At 39.9% G+C, this 18,997-nt stretch overlaps 1 protein-coding gene across 1 annotated transcript in view; it reads right to left on the bottom strand.

The window, feature by feature from the left end:
• Window positions 1-18,997, bottom strand: part of LOC101027687 (fibrous sheath-interacting protein 1) — a 75,129-nt gene that overhangs the window by 44,731 nt on the left and 11,401 nt on the right. The window contains exons 3-6 of the mRNA XM_074389934.1: window positions 16,484-16,616; window positions 9,363-9,546; window positions 4,903-5,057; window positions 2,991-3,084 (exon numbers count right to left, since the gene is read on the bottom strand). Of these exons, the coding sequence (XP_074246035.1) occupies window positions 2,991-3,084; window positions 4,903-5,057; window positions 9,363-9,546; window positions 16,484-16,616 (566 nt within the window). The remainder of the gene's footprint in view (window positions 1-2,990; window positions 3,085-4,902; window positions 5,058-9,362; window positions 9,547-16,483; window positions 16,617-18,997) is intronic.

The raw sequence follows: 18,997 nt of genomic DNA, 5'->3' as shown, positions 1-18,997 counted from the left end.
TGTTGATGTCTGAGTTCTGATCACTATGGATATGTAAGATTAGGAGATGCCTGGGGGGAAGGGCATAAGGAAATCTGTACTACTTATGTGCATTTTCTGTAAATTTAACATTATTTCAAAATAAAAAGTAAAAAATAAAACTTAATGGCATACAACAAATGCACAGAAAATGTTCAACCTCACTAATGATTCAGGAAATATAAATTAACCATAATGAAGTATCATTTCATCTCACACCTGTCAGAATGGCTATCATCAAAAACACGAAAGAGAAAGTGCTGGTGAGGATGTGGATTAAAGGAAACCCCTGCATTCTGTTGGTGGGAATGTGAATTAGTACAGCCATTATGGAAAAGTGTATGGAGGATCCTCAAAAAACTAAAAAGAGAATTACCATATGATCCAGAAATCCCACTTCTGGGCATTTACCCAAAAGCTTTGAAATCAGTTTGTCAAAGAGATGTCTGCTCTCCCATGCTCACTGCAGCACTACTCACAATAGCCAACTTACAGAATAACCTAAGCATCCACCAACAGATGAACGGATAAAGAAAATGCAGTGTATATACACCATGGAATACTTTTCAGTCTTTAAAAGGAAGGAAATTCTATCATTTGCAACAAGGTGAATGGAAACAGAGGACATTATGCCAAGCAAAATAAACCAGACGCAAAAAGACAAATACTGCATGTTCCCATTTGTATGTGTAATCCAAAACAATTGTACTCATAGAAGCAGAGTAGAATGGTGGTTACCAGAGGCTGGAGCATGGGAAATGGGAAAATAATGGCCAAAGAGTACAAAGTCTCAGTTAGACAGGAGAAATAAGGGTTTTTCTTTGAGATCTACTGCATGGTGTAGTGAATATCATCAATAATGATGTATTGTGTATTTCAAAATTGCAAAGAGACTAGATTTCAAATGGTCTAAACATAAAAGATGTTAAGTGTTTGAGGTGATGGATAGGCTAATTAGCTTGATTTAATTATTCTATATTGCATTCATAAATCGTAATATCACTTTGTACCCCATAAATAGTCAATTTACAATAAAAATATTTTTAAGTTAGTGGCATAAAACAGTGAACATTTTATTATGCTCATGCTTCTGTGGGTCAGGAATTTGAGGGACACTGCAGGAACAATTTATCTCTGCTCCACCATGAATGGGGTCTCAGATGGCTGGGTAGCTCCCTTTGGCTGGAGATGCCTGGAGTAGGTCAGGGGTCCATATGTCTAGCCCTGGTTATTCTCTGCATTGTTTGGTGGAGCTGAAATGTCCAAGCTTGCTGCTTTATTCTGTGTCTGCACTGAAACTGTTGAATAGTCAGTGTATCGGTTTCCTAGGGCTGCTATAACAATTTACCACAAGCTGGGAGGCTGAAAACAACTGAAATTTATTCTCTACAGTTCTAGAAGCTACATATCTGAAATCAAGGTGTCCTTTGTCTTCCTAGCTTCTTCTGGCTTCCAGCAATCCTTTCATTCCTTGGCTTATACTTACATCCCTCTGTCTTCACACCGCCTTCTTCCTGTGTCTCTATGTCTCTGTGTCCTCTCCTCTTTTTTCAAGGCCCGCCCTATACCAATAAGACTTTATCTTACCTACATCTCTGCAAAGACCCTATTTCCAAATAAAGACTCATTCTGAGGTTCCAAGTGGACATGAATTTGAGAGAGACATCACCAACATCACTGTAGCCGGGAGCTAGCCAGCATCATCTTCTCTCTGCATAGCCCCTCCATATTGCTTGCCTGGGCTTTCTCACAGCAGGGCAGCCTCGGGTGGCCTGAACTCTTACACAATGGCTGGCGTTCCTCTAAGGGAGCATTTTAACAGAAAGCAGAAACTGCCTGTTTTCTTAAAGACAAGGCCCGGAAATGGCATAGTATCACTTCTGCTGTAATGTATCAATCCAAGTTGTTTCAGGCTAGCCAAGACTGAAATGGGAGTGAGAAATGGACTCCATCTCTAAGTGAGGAAGAGAATGGACACACATAAAAGGAAGGAGCTAATGGCAGCCATTCAGAAACAAACTACCACACACATCTATTATTGACAGTGAAAGGGGCTCATGAAATACAAATTAGTGGGGAAAAGGTTACAAAATACCATACACATATATAATTTGATCATATTTTTATTCTCAAAATATATACATGGATATTTGTTTTAAACACATTTCAAAAGGTAAAGAGTAAACTAAAAGATTAATAGTGGTTATCTCTACAAGTTGAGAATGTAGCTGACAGTAATTTTTTTGATTTAACCAATATTTTCTAACATACAGTAGACATGTGTTACTTCTGTAAAACACAAGATGCAAAAAGCAAATGATCTATGAATTTAATATAGGCCAGACTAATTTTTGATGTTTCAACTAGGATATACAAAAATACAAAATGTTTCTAATCCCTACAATTTTCATCATTATGTAAGTGGCTTAAAGGTTACATAACTCCATAAAATGTCTGTATTTAAAAAAGAAGATTCACAAATACACATACAAACAAAGGAGAAAGGTAGAAATAAATGTGTGGCATTGGCTCATGTCAAAAAATAAAACTGTGAGAGACCAGGAAATAGGACAAATCCATCATGGATTTTAACTAAAGGAGTTCCGCAGGTCAGAGTGACACCCTGTGAGAGGATAGTGAGCAGTTAAGGAATTGTACCCAGAAAGTGGAGTCTAGAGACACCTAAAAGAGACAGGAAGTAAAGGCAATGACATACTTTTGTCAATTTCCCAGTTTGTCCCAGCCCTATCCCCCTCCCCATCAAGCAGACACAAACACTTAAAGACATTGAAATATACGTAAACTCGGAGTCGTTTCATATAATCCTACCTAATGTGATCAATTATTTCCCTAAAGAACAGTCAAACTCACAAAGAATAGGACAGAAAAAAATGAGTTTGGAATTTTACTTTAATCTAAATATTCTGTGACTCAGATAAAAACAAAGTTGAATGACATCTCTTTCTACTCACCAACGGTTTCTTCAGACGCAGCAGTCAAAGATAAAAATGTTTTTGTATTTTCCAGCTCCTCTTTACTTTGCCAAGCTTCACTATATTTTGCAGACTAATGAAAGAAAAACTAAAATTTAAACATGGGAAAAGAAGGCAGCTATAATCATTGATTTTTTAAATTCCAACACGGTTCCCAATCTCATACATACAAATAAGAAATCTCAGACTATTTTATTTTATTTTTTTTTTAGGAAATCTGTAAATGTTCCCTGTTCTCACAAAATTCGGTCAATGAGTATTCCCAGATAGAAGTGGAGTATATGTCCATCATTATATGATAATTGCCTTGCTTAAAGTATTGTAAGTTTCTGCTTGATATATATTTTTTTAAGATAATAGAAACGAGGTTTCACCATGTTGATCAGGCTGGTCTTGAACTCCTGACCTCGTTATCCACCCGCCTCGGCCTCCCAAAGTGCTGCGGTTACAGGCATGAGCCACCGAGCCCGGCCCTGCTTGATATTTTTATAATTAATGAGTAACCTAAAGATAAATCATCAAATTTTAAAATTTCAGATATTTCAAGATTGTTAGTATATTTTATTACATTTCCATTTATAATTATTGCTTCAAAGGAAATAAAAACTTGCTTTAAGATTCAATAGGAAAAAGCAATAGGCTAACTTTTTCTGCTAAAATTTCCAGAAACGATTATTCTAGTTTAAAGCATTGCATTTTGGATGTTTCTTTCTTTCCATCCCAATGGTCTTCCTGGGAACCTTATAAAAATGCATTTTTAATTACCACATTTTTATTTTATATTATTGCCTAGGCAATTTTCCCAGAAGTCAGGCAACTTTTTAAGGGGGGCTTTATCAAAAATGACCAATCTCTTATTGCAAGGTTCCTTACCTGAAAGGTACCCTCCTTTGAGGGTCAAAATTCAAACATGGGCCAACGGCTATACCCCAAGTCAATGTCAACATCTAGTCAACTTCAAGCCCTCAATATTCTAGAGAATAAGAGGTCCAAGAAGGCCAAGGAAAGTTAATTGAGTACCAGGAATTTGTTGAGACAGATGCAAATCAGGTACAGTCCCAGACCTCAAGCACTTTACAGATTCCCAAAGACCCTGATCAGCACATGAAACACTCAACTCCCCAAAACTTGTTTGTCACAAAGGTTTACCCAAATAATAAAGCTAACCAGAGAGTTGAACTTTGTCTATTTATCTTCAAACTATAAGGCTGCTGAAGAAAAAGCAGACATACACATACTTAATGAAAGCAGCTATTACACCTCTTCCTGTTCCAGAGATGGAGGAGCCCAGTACTTTACCAGCCTGGTGCTGGTAAGAGAGGTACCCTCGGTTTGTCCCTGGGGAAAGAAACACGCCATTGCAGTGCTTGAAATGTAGATGCTGCAGACCAAGTTTTCTTCTCAGGTTCCGGAAAAATATCACCCCTGCAACTCCTTCACATACACACATATACATACCAATGCCACTACCTCCAGAAAATAAAGCAATAAAGGCAGGCCACAGTAACACTACCATGATCCATAATATTCTTACCCATCTTAGAAGAAATTCTTTTTCTTATTTTTTGAGGGTCTCACTCTGTCAGCCAGGCTAGAGTGCAGTGACGTGATCATAGCTCATGGCGCAACCTTGAACTCCTGGGCTCAAGGGATCCACCGACCTCCCGAGTAGCTAGGGTGACAAGCATGCACTACCATGCCTGGCTAATTTTCTAAATTTTTTTGTACAGATGGGATCTCTTTATGTTGCCCAGGCTGGTCTCAAAGTCCTGGTCTCAAGCGATCCTTCTGCCTCGATCTCCCTAAGTGCTGGGATTACAGAGGTGAGCTACCATGCCCAGCCAGGAGAAACAGTTTCTTACATGTCAGCATATGGTTAGACAGTTCTTACCTTGAGTTCTTCCCACAGCTTTATTCTCATTTCTAGACCTTGCTTCTTAATTTCTTTTTCTCTGTGTTGTCTCTTTGCCAATATTTTATCAAGTCTCTTCATTTTCTGAATGGCATCTTGAAGTTGAGAATCTAATTCTTTTAATTTGGGTTCATCTATATTGTGTTGAAAGTAAAAATAGGTTTGAAGTACAGTAAAACTAGAAAGTTTTGTTTTGTTCTTACAATTTGTTCTTTTATTCAACAAATATGTAGAGCTGATAGTAATAACTACTATATTGCTACCATGTATCTCAATTTACAAGGTGCTTTCACATGTTCTTATATAATTAAGAACCCTATGAACTAGACCTTTATCTCTACTTTACAGGTCAGACAACTGGGTCCTTTCAAATAGGAAATAAATTATAGCATTGGACTCAGAAGTGATTCCTATGATTTTAAAACGCAAATTCTTTCTCCTTTGTTCTATTATACTTTCTATATTAATGACTAAGAAATAGGAAATAAGGAGTAAGACAGGAATCCTGTCCTAAGGCTGCTTCAGACTAACTGAAAGAGAAGGCGTGTACACGAACGGCTACAGTAAAAGGCAGTATGTCTTCAGTGACACAAAGTGGTTGCAACATACAGAAGAAACAAACTCAAACAAGTACTTCATGTAGCTAGACATCCTTTTTCTATACTGCTTCCTTTGTTCTAATTTCTTTAAGTACTTAAAAAGGCCTTGAATTGTAGATAATTGATAGTAACTTATTTAAAATTAAGGACTCTTTAAAACTTCTGTCGTTATCTTATAATTAATGATAATAACTAACATTTATAGAGTTACCTGACAGGCACAGTTTTAAGGGCTTTATTTAAATGCATTATATCATCTAATGCTCATATTAACCCATTAACCCTCTAAGGTGGTATAATCAATTTTACAAATTGGTAAACTGAAGCTAATTTGTAACTGAGTTACACATATGTCCCAGGTGATATAACTGGTTAATGGCAGTCAGGTTCCACCCAAATCTGTTTGACTGCAGAGCCAAAGCTCTCAGCCTCTTAGCCACAGATGATAATCTCTGTTTAAATCTGATGAAAACTGACGATCCAGCAATGAGCAGGAATGCTACAGCTTATAAGCCTCAGCCACCCCAGGTTAGATCATTAGAAGTGGCATATTGTGCTAAGTAAGGCCAAATTTAGAAACTTTTGAAAACCCAAAGAGTTCAGTGATGTTCATCACTCAATGCACATAACTTCTTTTTTTTTTTTTTTAAGAGACAGGATCTCATTCTGTCACTTAGCCTGAAAGGTAGTGGCGTGATCAGAGCTCACTGCAACCTCAAACTCCTGGGTTCAAGCAATCCTCCTGCATCAGCCCCAGAATAGCCAGGGCCAGGACTACAGGTACATGCCACCATACCTGGCTAATTAAAAAAAAAAAAAAAAAAAAAAAAAAAATTGTAGAAATGGAGTCTCACTATGCTTCCCAGGCTGGTTTTAAAGTCTTGGGCTCAGGTGATTCTCGTGCCTGGGCCTTCCAAATGCTGGGATTACAGGTATGAGCTACCACTCCCAGCTCCATCATTTCCTCTTAAAGGAAAAACAGAAAGAGGGCATCAACTTATCCAAAAAGAATACTGATATTATTAAGGAGGTTCCTTGAATTTTATTGTGTATGTACTTCAAATGCAACACCTTCTAGTTATCATTCCCAACTGCCAATCCTAGCATTCTCAGGCTCTGTGAACAGAGGTAGTCTATATAGGAGGCATTTTGAAGTAACTCATGCAGTACTAAAACAGTATAAAGAAATGCAATATAAATTGTGTCAATAGCTAATCTCATTTATAATATATTTGATACAGGAAGGGGACAGGGAAATGCTGGGTAGAGAAACGTAGTGTCCCTGGTGAGGGTTCTACCCTTGGGCCTGTGCCCACAGACCTAAATGAGAACAGGCACTCCTATTTTCATGCCTAAATGTTGCATTCTCCAAGACCACTCTGGTGCACCATTCCCTCATCCTGTGCCCATAAAAACTGGAGACCTTAAGCATACATGACACAAGTGGCTGGATGTTGAGAGGAGCAAAGGCACACGCCAGCAGACACCGGCAAACCAGTGAAGGCTGAACGATGCAGATCCCAAGGGAAGTTCGGCCAGAGGCAGTCGGAGGAGATTTCAGGCACTGGGCAGCCTGACTCCAGGGGAAGACCACCTTTGCACTCCATCCCCCTTCCAGCTCCCCATCCATTTTGCTGAGAGCTACCTCCACCACTCAATAAAACCTTGCACTCATCCCTCAAGCCACAACACGTGATTTGATTTTTCCAGTAGACCAGGGTAAGAACCTAGGATACAGAAAGCCCTCTGCCCTTGCGATAAGGCAGAGGGTCTAACTGAGCTGATTAACAAAAGCTGCCGGCAGACGCAAAACTGAAAGAGTTCACAGTAACACAGGCCCACCTGGGCTTGGGGAGTTGTAAACATTTACCCCTAGATGTGCCGTGGGGTCGGAGCCCAAAAGCAATCCCCGTGGCCTAGCAGAGGGGCAATGAAGAAGTGAGCCACACCTCTGTCTCGCGTCCTGCAAAGGGGATAAGGGAACTCTCCCATTTCGCCTTGTTTCCTGATAACCATAATCCTGAGTCACTTGACCTAACAGTGAGAGCTGATCTCATACCAAACATACTCTAAATCACAGCCCTCAAACTTTTTCTCAGCTCACCTTTACAGCCTTAAAAATTATTAAGAACCCATAGTAATTTTTCTTATGTGGGTTATAGGTATTGATAATGAACGTGTTAGAAATCAACACTGAAAAGTATTGTAAATATCCTTAATTCACTTTCAAAAAATAAAAAACATGCTGTTACTAATTATGTTAACATAAATATCACATTTTATGACAAATAACTATATTCTCAAAAAAACTTGTGAAAGAGTGGTATTGTTCAAATTTGTAATACTGGATGAAGACAGCTGGATTCTCATATCTACTTCTACAGTCATTCTATTGCAGTCTGTTGTTTTGGTTGAAGTATATGCAGAAAATTGGCCTCACACAGATATGTGGTTAGAATAGGAAGAAGAAACTTAATAGCCTATTCAGATAATTGGACAGTCTTCTTTGATACTAAACCAAAACTTAACAGGGATAGTTTCTTACAGGCTAAGTGAAATCTGCAATCAAATCAGTGAGCTTTATGTATTTGCTCCGTTAGAATCCATGGGTCTGTATTTCATGTTGAATGGATCTTTTATCCTACACTGATCATTTGGAAAACAGTGGTTACCTAAATTATGCAGAACTTCAAAATGTTAAGACATTTCATTACACAATGGCATTAGTTAATACTGCCACCGATTTTCCTAAGAAAAGTCTAAGTATTGGGAAGGTATCAAGGTCACAGTGACATATGCAGTTTTCCAAAACCGTAATTTTCACTTGAAAGCTCAAACTTTACCATTGGAAACAAATGTTTATTTTCTTTAAAAAAAGTCTACCAAATACCCATCTGAATAATTCGGTTTTTTTGTCAGTCATTCTTTCAAGTAAATATGGTGTTCCACTAAAAAAGTGGCCAGTTCAGCTCTCAACTCCAACTATCACAAAAGTACTTTTCTTCAATGCAAACTTTGGTATACAGCAGAATTGCTTTATGTATGCTTCCCATTTTGCCCCACAGGGTGCTCAGAAGATGCATATTTAAGGATCAAATTTTAATTAAATTGTTCTTTTTTTATTGGTTCATAGCCAGTGACACTGGCTATTTCTTTTTTTGGCCAGTGCCTGGTTGCAAAGAATACAAGGACTACTAGTACATTTTGGTGCCACTGTCCTGATTCATGCCAAGGCACCAACAATTTTGCCCACCATTACTTTCATACCACCAGGCAAATGTCAGTATGGTGGACACAAGGGCAAATAGCACCTCCGTGTTACTATGAAAACAGCTTTTACTTTGCAGGGTCCCTGCAAGGGTCTCAGGGATACCATTTCCCACCATACCCCCAGGGTTCTGCAAACCACTTTTTGAGAAATACTATTCTAACGCAATCTGACTACAGTTAATTTGCCAACATTAAAAAATGGCATCTTTTTTAAAATCCAAATGTTACTGGGTGGGACTATCCCTACAAATTATAGGATATATTTTATTGTACAATTTTAGTCATCAAAAAAAATAATAAATCATGCTATAAAATGCAGAACTAATCCCTACTTGATTAATGTATATCCACTACTATTTTATTAAATGATATATTTTATATTTCTAATATATTATATTTAAGGCCTCTTAATAGTCTTATAAATAAAAAGTAGTGATGGCCTGCTCACAAATAGTATATGACTTTTTTGGTTTATTATTTCTACTTAGCTGGTAAAAACACAGGTAATGCTAACACCTTAGACATAACATTTGTAATTATCGTGAGCCAATCACCTAGTGATTATCCTACCTGAACACTCAAGGATTATCTGATGTTGAACCAAATCCAGATCTTCGTCTGATCCCTCTTCAGCCAATTTTATTTTCTCAGAATGGTTTTCCACCTTATCGTCATCACTAGTTCTTCTGTTCTCTGTACTACTGCTTTCGGAGTGGTTCTCTTTACCACAGTTCAAGCTGCTTACAGTATCAACCTAAAAATAATTTCCAAAAAAAGGTTTCCAAAAATTCCATACTTTTTTAAACGTTACGTTTCTAGAATATTTTGACAGTAATGGAAAGCAGATGGAGAACATACGTAAATATATACACTAGCACTAAAGTATTCTAGAAATATACCACTCAGGAGACTGAGGCAGGAGAATTGCCTGAACCCAGGAGGCGGAGGTCGCGGTGAGCCGAGATCGTGCCATTGCACTCCAGCCTGGGTAACAAGAGCGAAACTCCGTCTCAAAAAAAAAAAAAGAAAAAGAAAAAGAAAAAAGAAATATACCACTCTAATTAAATGTAATTTAACTGCACAATTCCATGTAGTAACATTTGCACCGTTCTCCAGCAGCCCCCAGCAATAATGGGGAAGAGTCTACATCAGTCCTGAAGGGGCCTGCTATCTGCCAGGCTCTGGGATAAGGCAAGACGGGCCCTGCTCCTTGAGCTTACACTGGGATGGACAGTAAAAGGTCTAAGGCTGTGCTGTCCAATATGACAGCCACTTGCCACATGTGGCTACAGAGTGGTTGAAAAGTGGCTAGTCTGAGTTGAGATGTGCTTTCTAGTGAGAGTCTGCTATTCAGAATCCTGTGCTTTGGTCATTTATTTATTTTTATGTTATTCACAGTTTTTCTATTTCATTTTAGTTTCCCTTTACATTTTAGCAAAGTTGATTTTGAAAACACCAGTTGACACAGCTGTGTTTTCCTAAGAGAGAATAAAAAAGGACCTCCATAGCCAGGTTAGGGAAAAACAGATCACAGCCCCCATGGTTTATAAACTGTCATGAGAATCACTTCAGAAGTTAACACAGCCCAAGGGAGAGAGGCAAGACCTCAGAGAGTCAGCCCCTTCTCAGAGGAGTACCTTTCCCCTCCCAACAGAAAGACCATCGCCTCCAGCCCATCTGCTGTTAGCCCACTGTAGGTTTTGTGTTCTCTCTGCACCACGTGCTCAAGTCTCCACCACGTGCTCAACTCTCTACCACAATCTGCAGTCCCCTAGTGAATCGCCAGGGTGGAAGACCGGCAGTGAATGAAACTGCCGGGAATGCAGGTCTGCATGAGCATCTCCCTGCCTGAGCCAGGACATACACCCAGCGGAACTGAGCTGACTCAGTGATAATAATCATAGCCACCATTTACTGAAGAATTACTGTCAGTCATGGCCTGCCTCATTCACTCCTCACAATGCTCCTATGGTGTAAGTTTCACTACTATGAATTAAGAGTAGAAAACAGACCCAGCAGAGAATGAAAGCAGTGAAAGCCCAATTTATAAATAAGCAAAACAGTGTTGTAATCTGGGAGGTGGTTAAACAGGGTTCCCTATTCAAAAACATATTTCTGCCAAAGGCCAGAAAAGGCCTGGAATTCACTCCGGCATTCTAAACAGCACGGTACTAGTACCAAAACAGACATGCAGACCACCAGAACAGAACAGAGGACTCAGAAATAACACCACATGTCTACAACCATCTGATCTTTGACAGACCTGACAAAAACAAGCAATGGGGAAAGTATTCCCTATTTAACAAATGGTGTTGGGAAAACTGGCTAGCCATACGCAGAAAGCTGAAACTGGACCCCTTCCTTATACCTTATACAAAAATTAACTCAAGATTGACTAAAGATTTAAACATAAGACCTAACACCATAAAAACCCTAGAAGAAAACCTAGGCAAAACCATTCAGGACATAGGCATAGGCAAGGACTTCATGACTAAAACACCAAAAGCATTGGCAACAGAAGCCAAAATAGACAAATGTGATCTAATTAAACTAAGGAGCTTCTGTACGGCAAAAGAAACTATCACTAGCTGGGCGCAGTGGCTCACGCCTGTAATCCCAGCACTTTGGGAGGTCGAGACGGGCGGATCACAAGGTCAAGAGATCGAGACCATCCTGGTCAACATGGTGAAACCCCGTCTCTACTAAAAACACAAAAAATTAGCTGGGCATGGTGGCACGTGCCTGTCATCCCAGCTACTCGGGAGGCTGAGGCAGGAGAATTGCCTGAACCCAGGAGGCGGAGGTTGCGGTGAGCCGAGATCGCGCCATTGCACTCCAGCCTGGGTAACAAGAGCGAAACTCTGTCTCAAAAAAAAAAAAAAAAGAAAAAAGAAACTATCACTAGCATGAACCAGTAATGAAGATAATGGGAAAAACTTTTTGCAATCTACCCATCTGACAAAGGGCTAATATCCAGAATCTACAAAGAACTTAAATTTATAAGAAAAAAGCAACCAACCAGATCAAAAAAGTGGGCCAAGGATATGAACAGACACCTCTCAAAAGAAGACATTTATGTGGCCAACAAACATATCATTATCACTGGTCATTAGAGAAATGCAAATCAAAACCACATTGGGACACCATCTCACACCAATTAGAATGGCAATCACTAAAAAATCAGGAGACGCTGGAGAGGATGTGGAGAAATAGGAATGTTTTTACACTGTTGGTGGGAGTATAAATTAGTTCAACCATTGTGGAAGACAGTGTGGTGATTCCTTCAGGATCCAGAAATAGAAATTCCATTTGACCCAGCAATTCCATTACTGGGTATATAACCCAAAGGATTATAAATCATTCTGTTATAAAGACACATGCACACATTATGTTTACTGTGTCACTGTTCACAATAACAAAGACTTGGAACCAACCCAAATGCCCATCAATGATAGACTGGATAAAGAAAATGTGGCACATATACAACATGGAATATTAGGCAGCCATGAAAAAGGATGAGTTCATGTTCTTTGCAGAGACATGGATAAAGCTGGAAACCATTCTCAGCAAACTGACACAAGAACAGAAAACCAAACACTGCATGTTCTCACTCTTAAGTGTGTGTTGAGCAATGAGAATACATGGACACAGGGAAGGGAACATCATACACTGGAGTCTGTCAGGGGCTGGGGGACTAGGGGAAGAATAGCAAGGGGTCGGGGGGAGGATATGGGAGGGATAGCATTAGCAGAAATACCTAATGTAGATGACAGGGTGATGGATGCAGGAAACCACCGTGGCACATGTATACCTATGTAACAAACCTGCACATTCTGCACATGTACCTCAGAACTTAAAGTGTTTAAAAAAAAAAAAAAAAAAAAAAAAAAACCCTGGAATTCCACAATATCCAGTTAATCCTTAAGGCCTTCTGTTGGGTGAAAAAGCTAACATTTCTGGGAGAAATCACGTAACTTCTGTCCGTCATTTAAGAACTTCCTTTGAGGCTGAGTTTCACATGGGGGAATAAATAATATACAAAAGATAACTAGATTGATAGCACACTTCAGGGTATCCCCAGACCTTTCACACCCATCATCTCATATGATCCTAACTCAGAAAGAGCAGAAGGTAATGAGGCACAAAGGCAAAACTGGAGAACTAGGCAAATTTCACAAATTTTCCCATAGTTTCCCACCCCACTAGCTACCAACTATCTTCCCCATTCCATTGCCCACTGGCCTCGCTGCTCCTAATCCCTTGCTCTTCTGCCCTGTGGCCTATGTGTATGATTTTTCTATTTTCCTCATTCTTAACACCACATCTCACCTCCATATATATATGTCGCCTTGGCGACAAGGTGAGACCCTGTTAATTATACATATATATATGTCGCCAAGGCTGGAGTGCAGTGGCATGATCACAGCTCACTGTAGCTTCAACCTCCTGGGCTAAAGCAGTCTTCCCACCTCAGCCTCCCTGACTAGCTGGGACCACAGGGGTGCATCACCACACCCAGCAACTTCTTGGGTCCAGTATTTACTTTTACGAGCGTACAGCACACGTGCAGTGGTCCCATCGCTTCTTCTCTAAGAGATTGGAGACCAAGAACCCACATCATTCTCTCAGGGGAGCTATGCCTCACCAGCACCCAAGAAAAAAACCCAGTTGCAATTCCATTTATACAACCTTCTGGAAAAGGAACAGAGAATAGATCACTAATTGTAAGGGATTAAGAGTGACATGGGATTGTTCGCAAAGGAATAGAATGAAAAATGTTTTGAGGGATGATGGAACTGTTCTATATCTTGATGGTAATGGTAGTTATATCACTCAATCTATTTGCCAAAACTCACAGAACTATACACTAAAAAGTGAATTTTACTGTATGTGAATTTTTTAACTAAAAACTAAAAGTGAATAGATCAGTTGAGACACAATATTAATACACAGGAAAATTTAATATCACAAAGTTAAAAATTCTCCCTAAATTAATCTGTAAAAAGCAATTTCAATCAAAACCCCAACCAGATTTTTCAGAACTTAAAAAACTGACCTAAAGTACACTTAGGCCAGTTGCAGTGGCTCATGCCTCTAATCCCAGCACTTTGGGAGGCTGAGACATGTGAATCACCTGAGGTAAGGAGTTCAAGACTAGCCTGGCCAACAAGGTGAAAACCCATATCTACTAAAAATAGAATAATCAGGTGGCCTTATTGGTGTGTGCCTGTAGGCCCAGCTACTCAGGAGGCTGAGACAGGAGAATCACTTGAACCCAGGAGGCAGAGGTTGCAGTAAGCTGAGATCACGCCATTGTACTCCAGCCTGAGCAACAGAGTGAGACTCCATCTCAAAAAAATAAAAAAGAAATAAATACATATAGAAGAGCAAAAAGTCAAGGATAGTTAAAAGAGTCTGGAAAAAAAATAATATGGAAGAGCCACCCTAACAGAGATAGTAATTATTACAAAGCTGCAAGAGTTAACACACCATATAGTAATGATGCAGGACTAGATGAAACAAAACTGTATTTTGCACAAAGTCACTTACATCTAGGGCTCTGGACATAAGTTAGGATAGTCTAATTAGATGAACCTGCATAAGATTTAGAAAGCAGATTTGAGGTAGAAGTATCTTCCTAAGTTCCTGATGGGAAGTTGGCAGAAAAATATCAAAGGCAGCCATCTCTGCATGTCTAGTCACCAGCTTTGTGGTTCTGAGGGACTTGTGGCAGTAGCAGAAGCAGCAGAAGCAACTTTCTGAACTCTGGATTACAGCTATGGTGGTATGACCTGAGAACCCATAATCCAGAGAAAGCCCCTTCCCTGAACTCCCTTTCCTGCTGGTCTTCTGTTGATTTTGAAGAACTAAACTCTTTTTTGCAGTGGAGGGGAAGGGGAACACGGCCTCGCTCTGTGACCCAGGCTGCAGTGCAGTGACAAAATCATAGCTCACTGCAGCCTTAAACTCCTGAGATCAAGCTATCCCCCTGCCTCAGCCTCTCAAGCAGCTGGGACTACAAGCACGTGCCACCATATCCTGCTAATTTTTAAATTTTTTTGTAGAGTGACGGTCTTACAACATTGCCCAAGCTTTAACTCTTGTATTCAATCTTTTTCTGATTGAAATACCTAGAGTGCTATTCCTGAACCACATCATGACAGGCAGAACTCTTAAGGGTTCCATAAAGCAGAGTCTAGTCTAAAATAAAAAGAAAATGAGTATGAATTCATTAACTTGAAAAAAATTTTTTCACTATAATGTTCAAATTATTCATTTCCTTTTTTTTTTTTAAGACGGGGTTTCACCATGTTGGTCAGGCTGGTCTTGAACTCCTGACCTCAGGTGATCCGCCTGCCTTGGCCTCCAAAGTGCCTGGATTACAGGCCTGAGCCACCAGGCCCAGCCCTTACTCATTTCCTAAAACTTTAAACGAAATTAATGAAAAAACTAATGCCTTAAAAAAAATCACGGGCGGCGGTGGCGCGTGCCTATAGTCCCAGCTACTCGGGAGGCTGAGGTGGGAGATGGCTTGAGCACAGGAGTTCTGGGCTGTAGTGTGCTATGCCGATCGGGTGTCCACACTAAGTTCAGCATCAATATGGTGACCTCCCAGGAGTGGGGGACCATCAGGTTGCCTAAGGAGGGGTGAACCGGTCCAGGTCAGAAATGGAGCAGGTCAAAAATCCCGTGCTGATGAGTAGTGGGATCGTGCCTGTGAAGAGCCACTGCACTCCAGCCTGGGCAACAAAAGTGAGACCCTGTCTCTAAAAAATAAAAAATAAAAAAATCAACTCTAGATAGTTTAAGGAAAAAAAAAAGGGGGGTGGACTTCTAAAGAAAAAAATAAAAATAAGGTAACAACCAGACAATATCTGATACGGTTTGGCTCTGGTCCCCACCCAAATCTCTTGTTGATTTGTAATTCCCATTGTCAGAGGAGGGGCCTCGTGGTAGGTGAATGAATCACTGCTGCTCCTGTGATAGTGTTCTCACGAAATTTGGTTGTTTGAAAGTGTGTAGCACCTCCCCCTTCACCCTCTCTCTCCTGCTCCAGCCAGGTAGGTGTGCCAGCTTCCCCTTCACCTTCCTCCATGATTGTAAGTTTCCTGAGGCCTCCCTAGCCATGCTTCCCGTACAGCCTGTGGAACCATGCAAACCTCCGTTCTTTATAAATTACCTAGTCTCACTCAGGTAGTTCTTTTATAGCAATGTAAGAAAGGACTAATACAATAAACCTACCAAATATATATCACATGGCCTTTACCAAACCATTTTTTTTTAAATACTGAATCTTTTTGAGTAAGCCTATTTAGTAAAAGTCAATGGTGGCATACTAGATGTTGGAATAAAAAACTTCCTTATAAAGAAAAAAAGAGTCGTCATTCAAGTTTTAACAAAGTACAACGTAGGGAAATAAACCAAACTCGGAAAAAAAAAAAAAAAATGAAGAAAAGGAAGGAAGGAGGGAGGGATTGGGGGGGGAGGAGAGAGATGGGGAGGGAAGAAAGAAAGGGAGTGGAGTTGTATCCTATTAATCTAGATTAAAAAACCCAAGAAATCTGCAAGTGCTCTCTGAATATACCATCTAAGGAGAACACTTTAAATGGGCTGTTGACAACAACCTTAGTTTCATCAGCTGCTGAGAGGTTGGGGGAAGGAGTATAAATCATTTCTAAACAGTAAATTACCTTGAAAGATCCTGGTTCTGGTGAGAGCACCTCCAAAGAAGCATTTGAACTTCTGCTCCCGGGGCGTGTTCTTGAACTTGAGGCTGGTTTTGAAATTCCATCTAGGTTGCCCTTTATAATATCCATTGAAATCCTGCATCAACAAATAAAAAATTTAATACCAAGTGACTTGGATATTTAAAATTTTCATTAGTTGGTGTTAATATCCAATTACTCAGAGGCTTTGTTTTAAAGATTATGTTGCTATTGAAGTCACACTTAAGAGTTCCCCAGTTTCACCAAAAGACATCTTGTGTACATGGATTATTAAACCTTATGCCATAGTATACAGAAAATATATTGCCCAGAATGTTAGATACTGAGTATGGCTAAAAGAGAATGCAGAAGCAAATGCCATCTTGGTTGCTTCCTGTGCCTCTAGGAAAAACACTTACTGTGCCCTTGGTCTTCCCTGAGGGAACACTCAGGGACACCCCTGTCTCTCAAGCAAGATGCACTTCATCTTAATGGTTTCCTAAGGCCCTCCTGCTACCTTCTTTCTTTTCTTTTTTTTTTTTTTTTTTTTTTTTTGAAACGGAGTCTCACTCTGTTACCCAGGCTGGGGTGCAGTGGCACGATCTCGGCTCACTGCAACCTCTGCCTTCCAGGTTCAAGCGATTTTCCCTGACTCAGCCTCCCAAGCAGCTAGCTAGGATTACAGGCACCCACCATCACACTGGCTAATTTTTTTTTTTTTTTTTTGGAGTAGAGACAAGGTTTCGCCATGTTAGCCAGGTTGGTATCAAACTCCTGACCTCAGGTGATCCACCTACCTCAGCCTCCCAAAGTCCCCCTGCTACTTTCTTTTGGTTTTGCCTTCTTTTTTCTAGCCTTGCCCACCCTAGTTACTCCTTCTTCCCCCTCAGCTCTAATTTATTCTCTCTCCTTGGTGCTGCATTTTCATGGAGTACCTATCTCCAGGTCACTGCTCTCATTTTATCAACCCTCCCCTTCAAAAACCCTTAATTCTATTTTTGTCCTCTGAGGCAAGAGAACAAAACCAACTTCCTTTATTAGAGGACAGATTCTCACCTGGCTCCACATTACCAATCTATTTAACTATTTCTCATGTGATCCTATCTGCAGGCCTCTCACCACCCTGGCAGGGTAGCATAAGCTAAAGATTCACAGTGGGTGACACAGGCACACTGATCCTTCCAAACTGTGTGGCTGACCAACACCATTCCAGATCTGTCCCGTGACATTGGGGCAACAAGCATGCTGAGTCAAATGGAAGAAAGAGGGATAATTCTAGCTTTTGCCCTCTCATACTCAGCTTTACGTGTCAATGGGTATCTTCCGACAAATCCTTTCCTAAATTCCTCTCAGTTATACATTCAACCTTTTCTCATGTTAACAATATGAAAAAGACAATTTCCTCTACCTGACAATGTCCTTTACTTATCCTACAAAATGACTCATCTTTCTTTTACTTTTGAACAGCAGAGGCAGAGTCCAGAGAAGCTGTGGACATAGGAGAAAGCACAAATATAAACAACCTGAGGCTTCACCTAGGTACACAGAGCGATGTTACGGCTTGGCTTCCAACCATTCAATTTGCCAAAGCTTATGTTTTAGAAGACCAGGAGGTCAGCTCTTCCCATCTCAGCAAATGAAAAAAGGCATTGATGTCAACCTTATTCAAACTCCGCAAAAGAGTCTGCGCTCACTTAGGAAAGCACTGACATTACTGTGGGATGATGGATCACCCTGGCCCCTCACATCACAACGAAAAAGCGTAAGTCACCAAAAGGCCAAATGTCTTGTAAATGCCTGAAACAGCCTGTCAAGGGAGACTTATTGCAGATTACAGAGGGAGCAATGAGACGGAAGCATGCGCAGAGCCGCATAATACATGTCAATAAAGGCAGAGGCACAGGGAACCGGCAATGACCTGGATCAGCTAAAGGGCTCCACAAATCTTTCACTCTGCCTTAGAAATAGGTCTGTTCTATTAGGTTCACTCCTAAAAATAATAAACTAAATAAAATCCAGTTCCTGAGGTAGGTGGGATGCAATAAGAGACTATCTTATGAATTTGGCCATCTAGAAAAAGGTATGGATAAAGGGTATTAAAATTGGATCTTATAGATGGATTTAAGCATTTGGGAAGAAACTGCAACTGCCACATAGAAATTCTACAAGAAAAACAAAGCAATGTACAAGAAAAAAAGCAATCAAACAATATATAAATAATTACATAAGCATTGAATGTTGATTTAACCAAATATTATGCCTTAATTATACTGAGTGTACATGAGAGGAGGAATGCACAAAAGGAAGGGATAGTATCAGAAATCTAATCTGTTATAATAGGAAATCAAAGAACTGTCCAGAAATTGATAAAGCCAAACGATAAACATAATACTTTTATGAGAGTGAAAACTAATTGTATAAGTAATAAATAAAAATATGAAATCTCCAAGGGACTGAAAAGAACATAATGACAAATTTATAAACATAAACATAAAGATA

This window comes from Saimiri boliviensis, chromosome 2 (genome assembly GCF_048565385.1).
Source record: "Saimiri boliviensis isolate mSaiBol1 chromosome 2, mSaiBol1.pri, whole genome shotgun sequence".
NCBI classification, from domain to species: Eukaryota; Metazoa; Chordata; class Mammalia; order Primates; family Cebidae; genus Saimiri; species Saimiri boliviensis.
The sequence above is the reverse complement of the archived record's forward strand: the minus strand, read 5'-3'. Positions and strand labels throughout refer to the sequence as shown.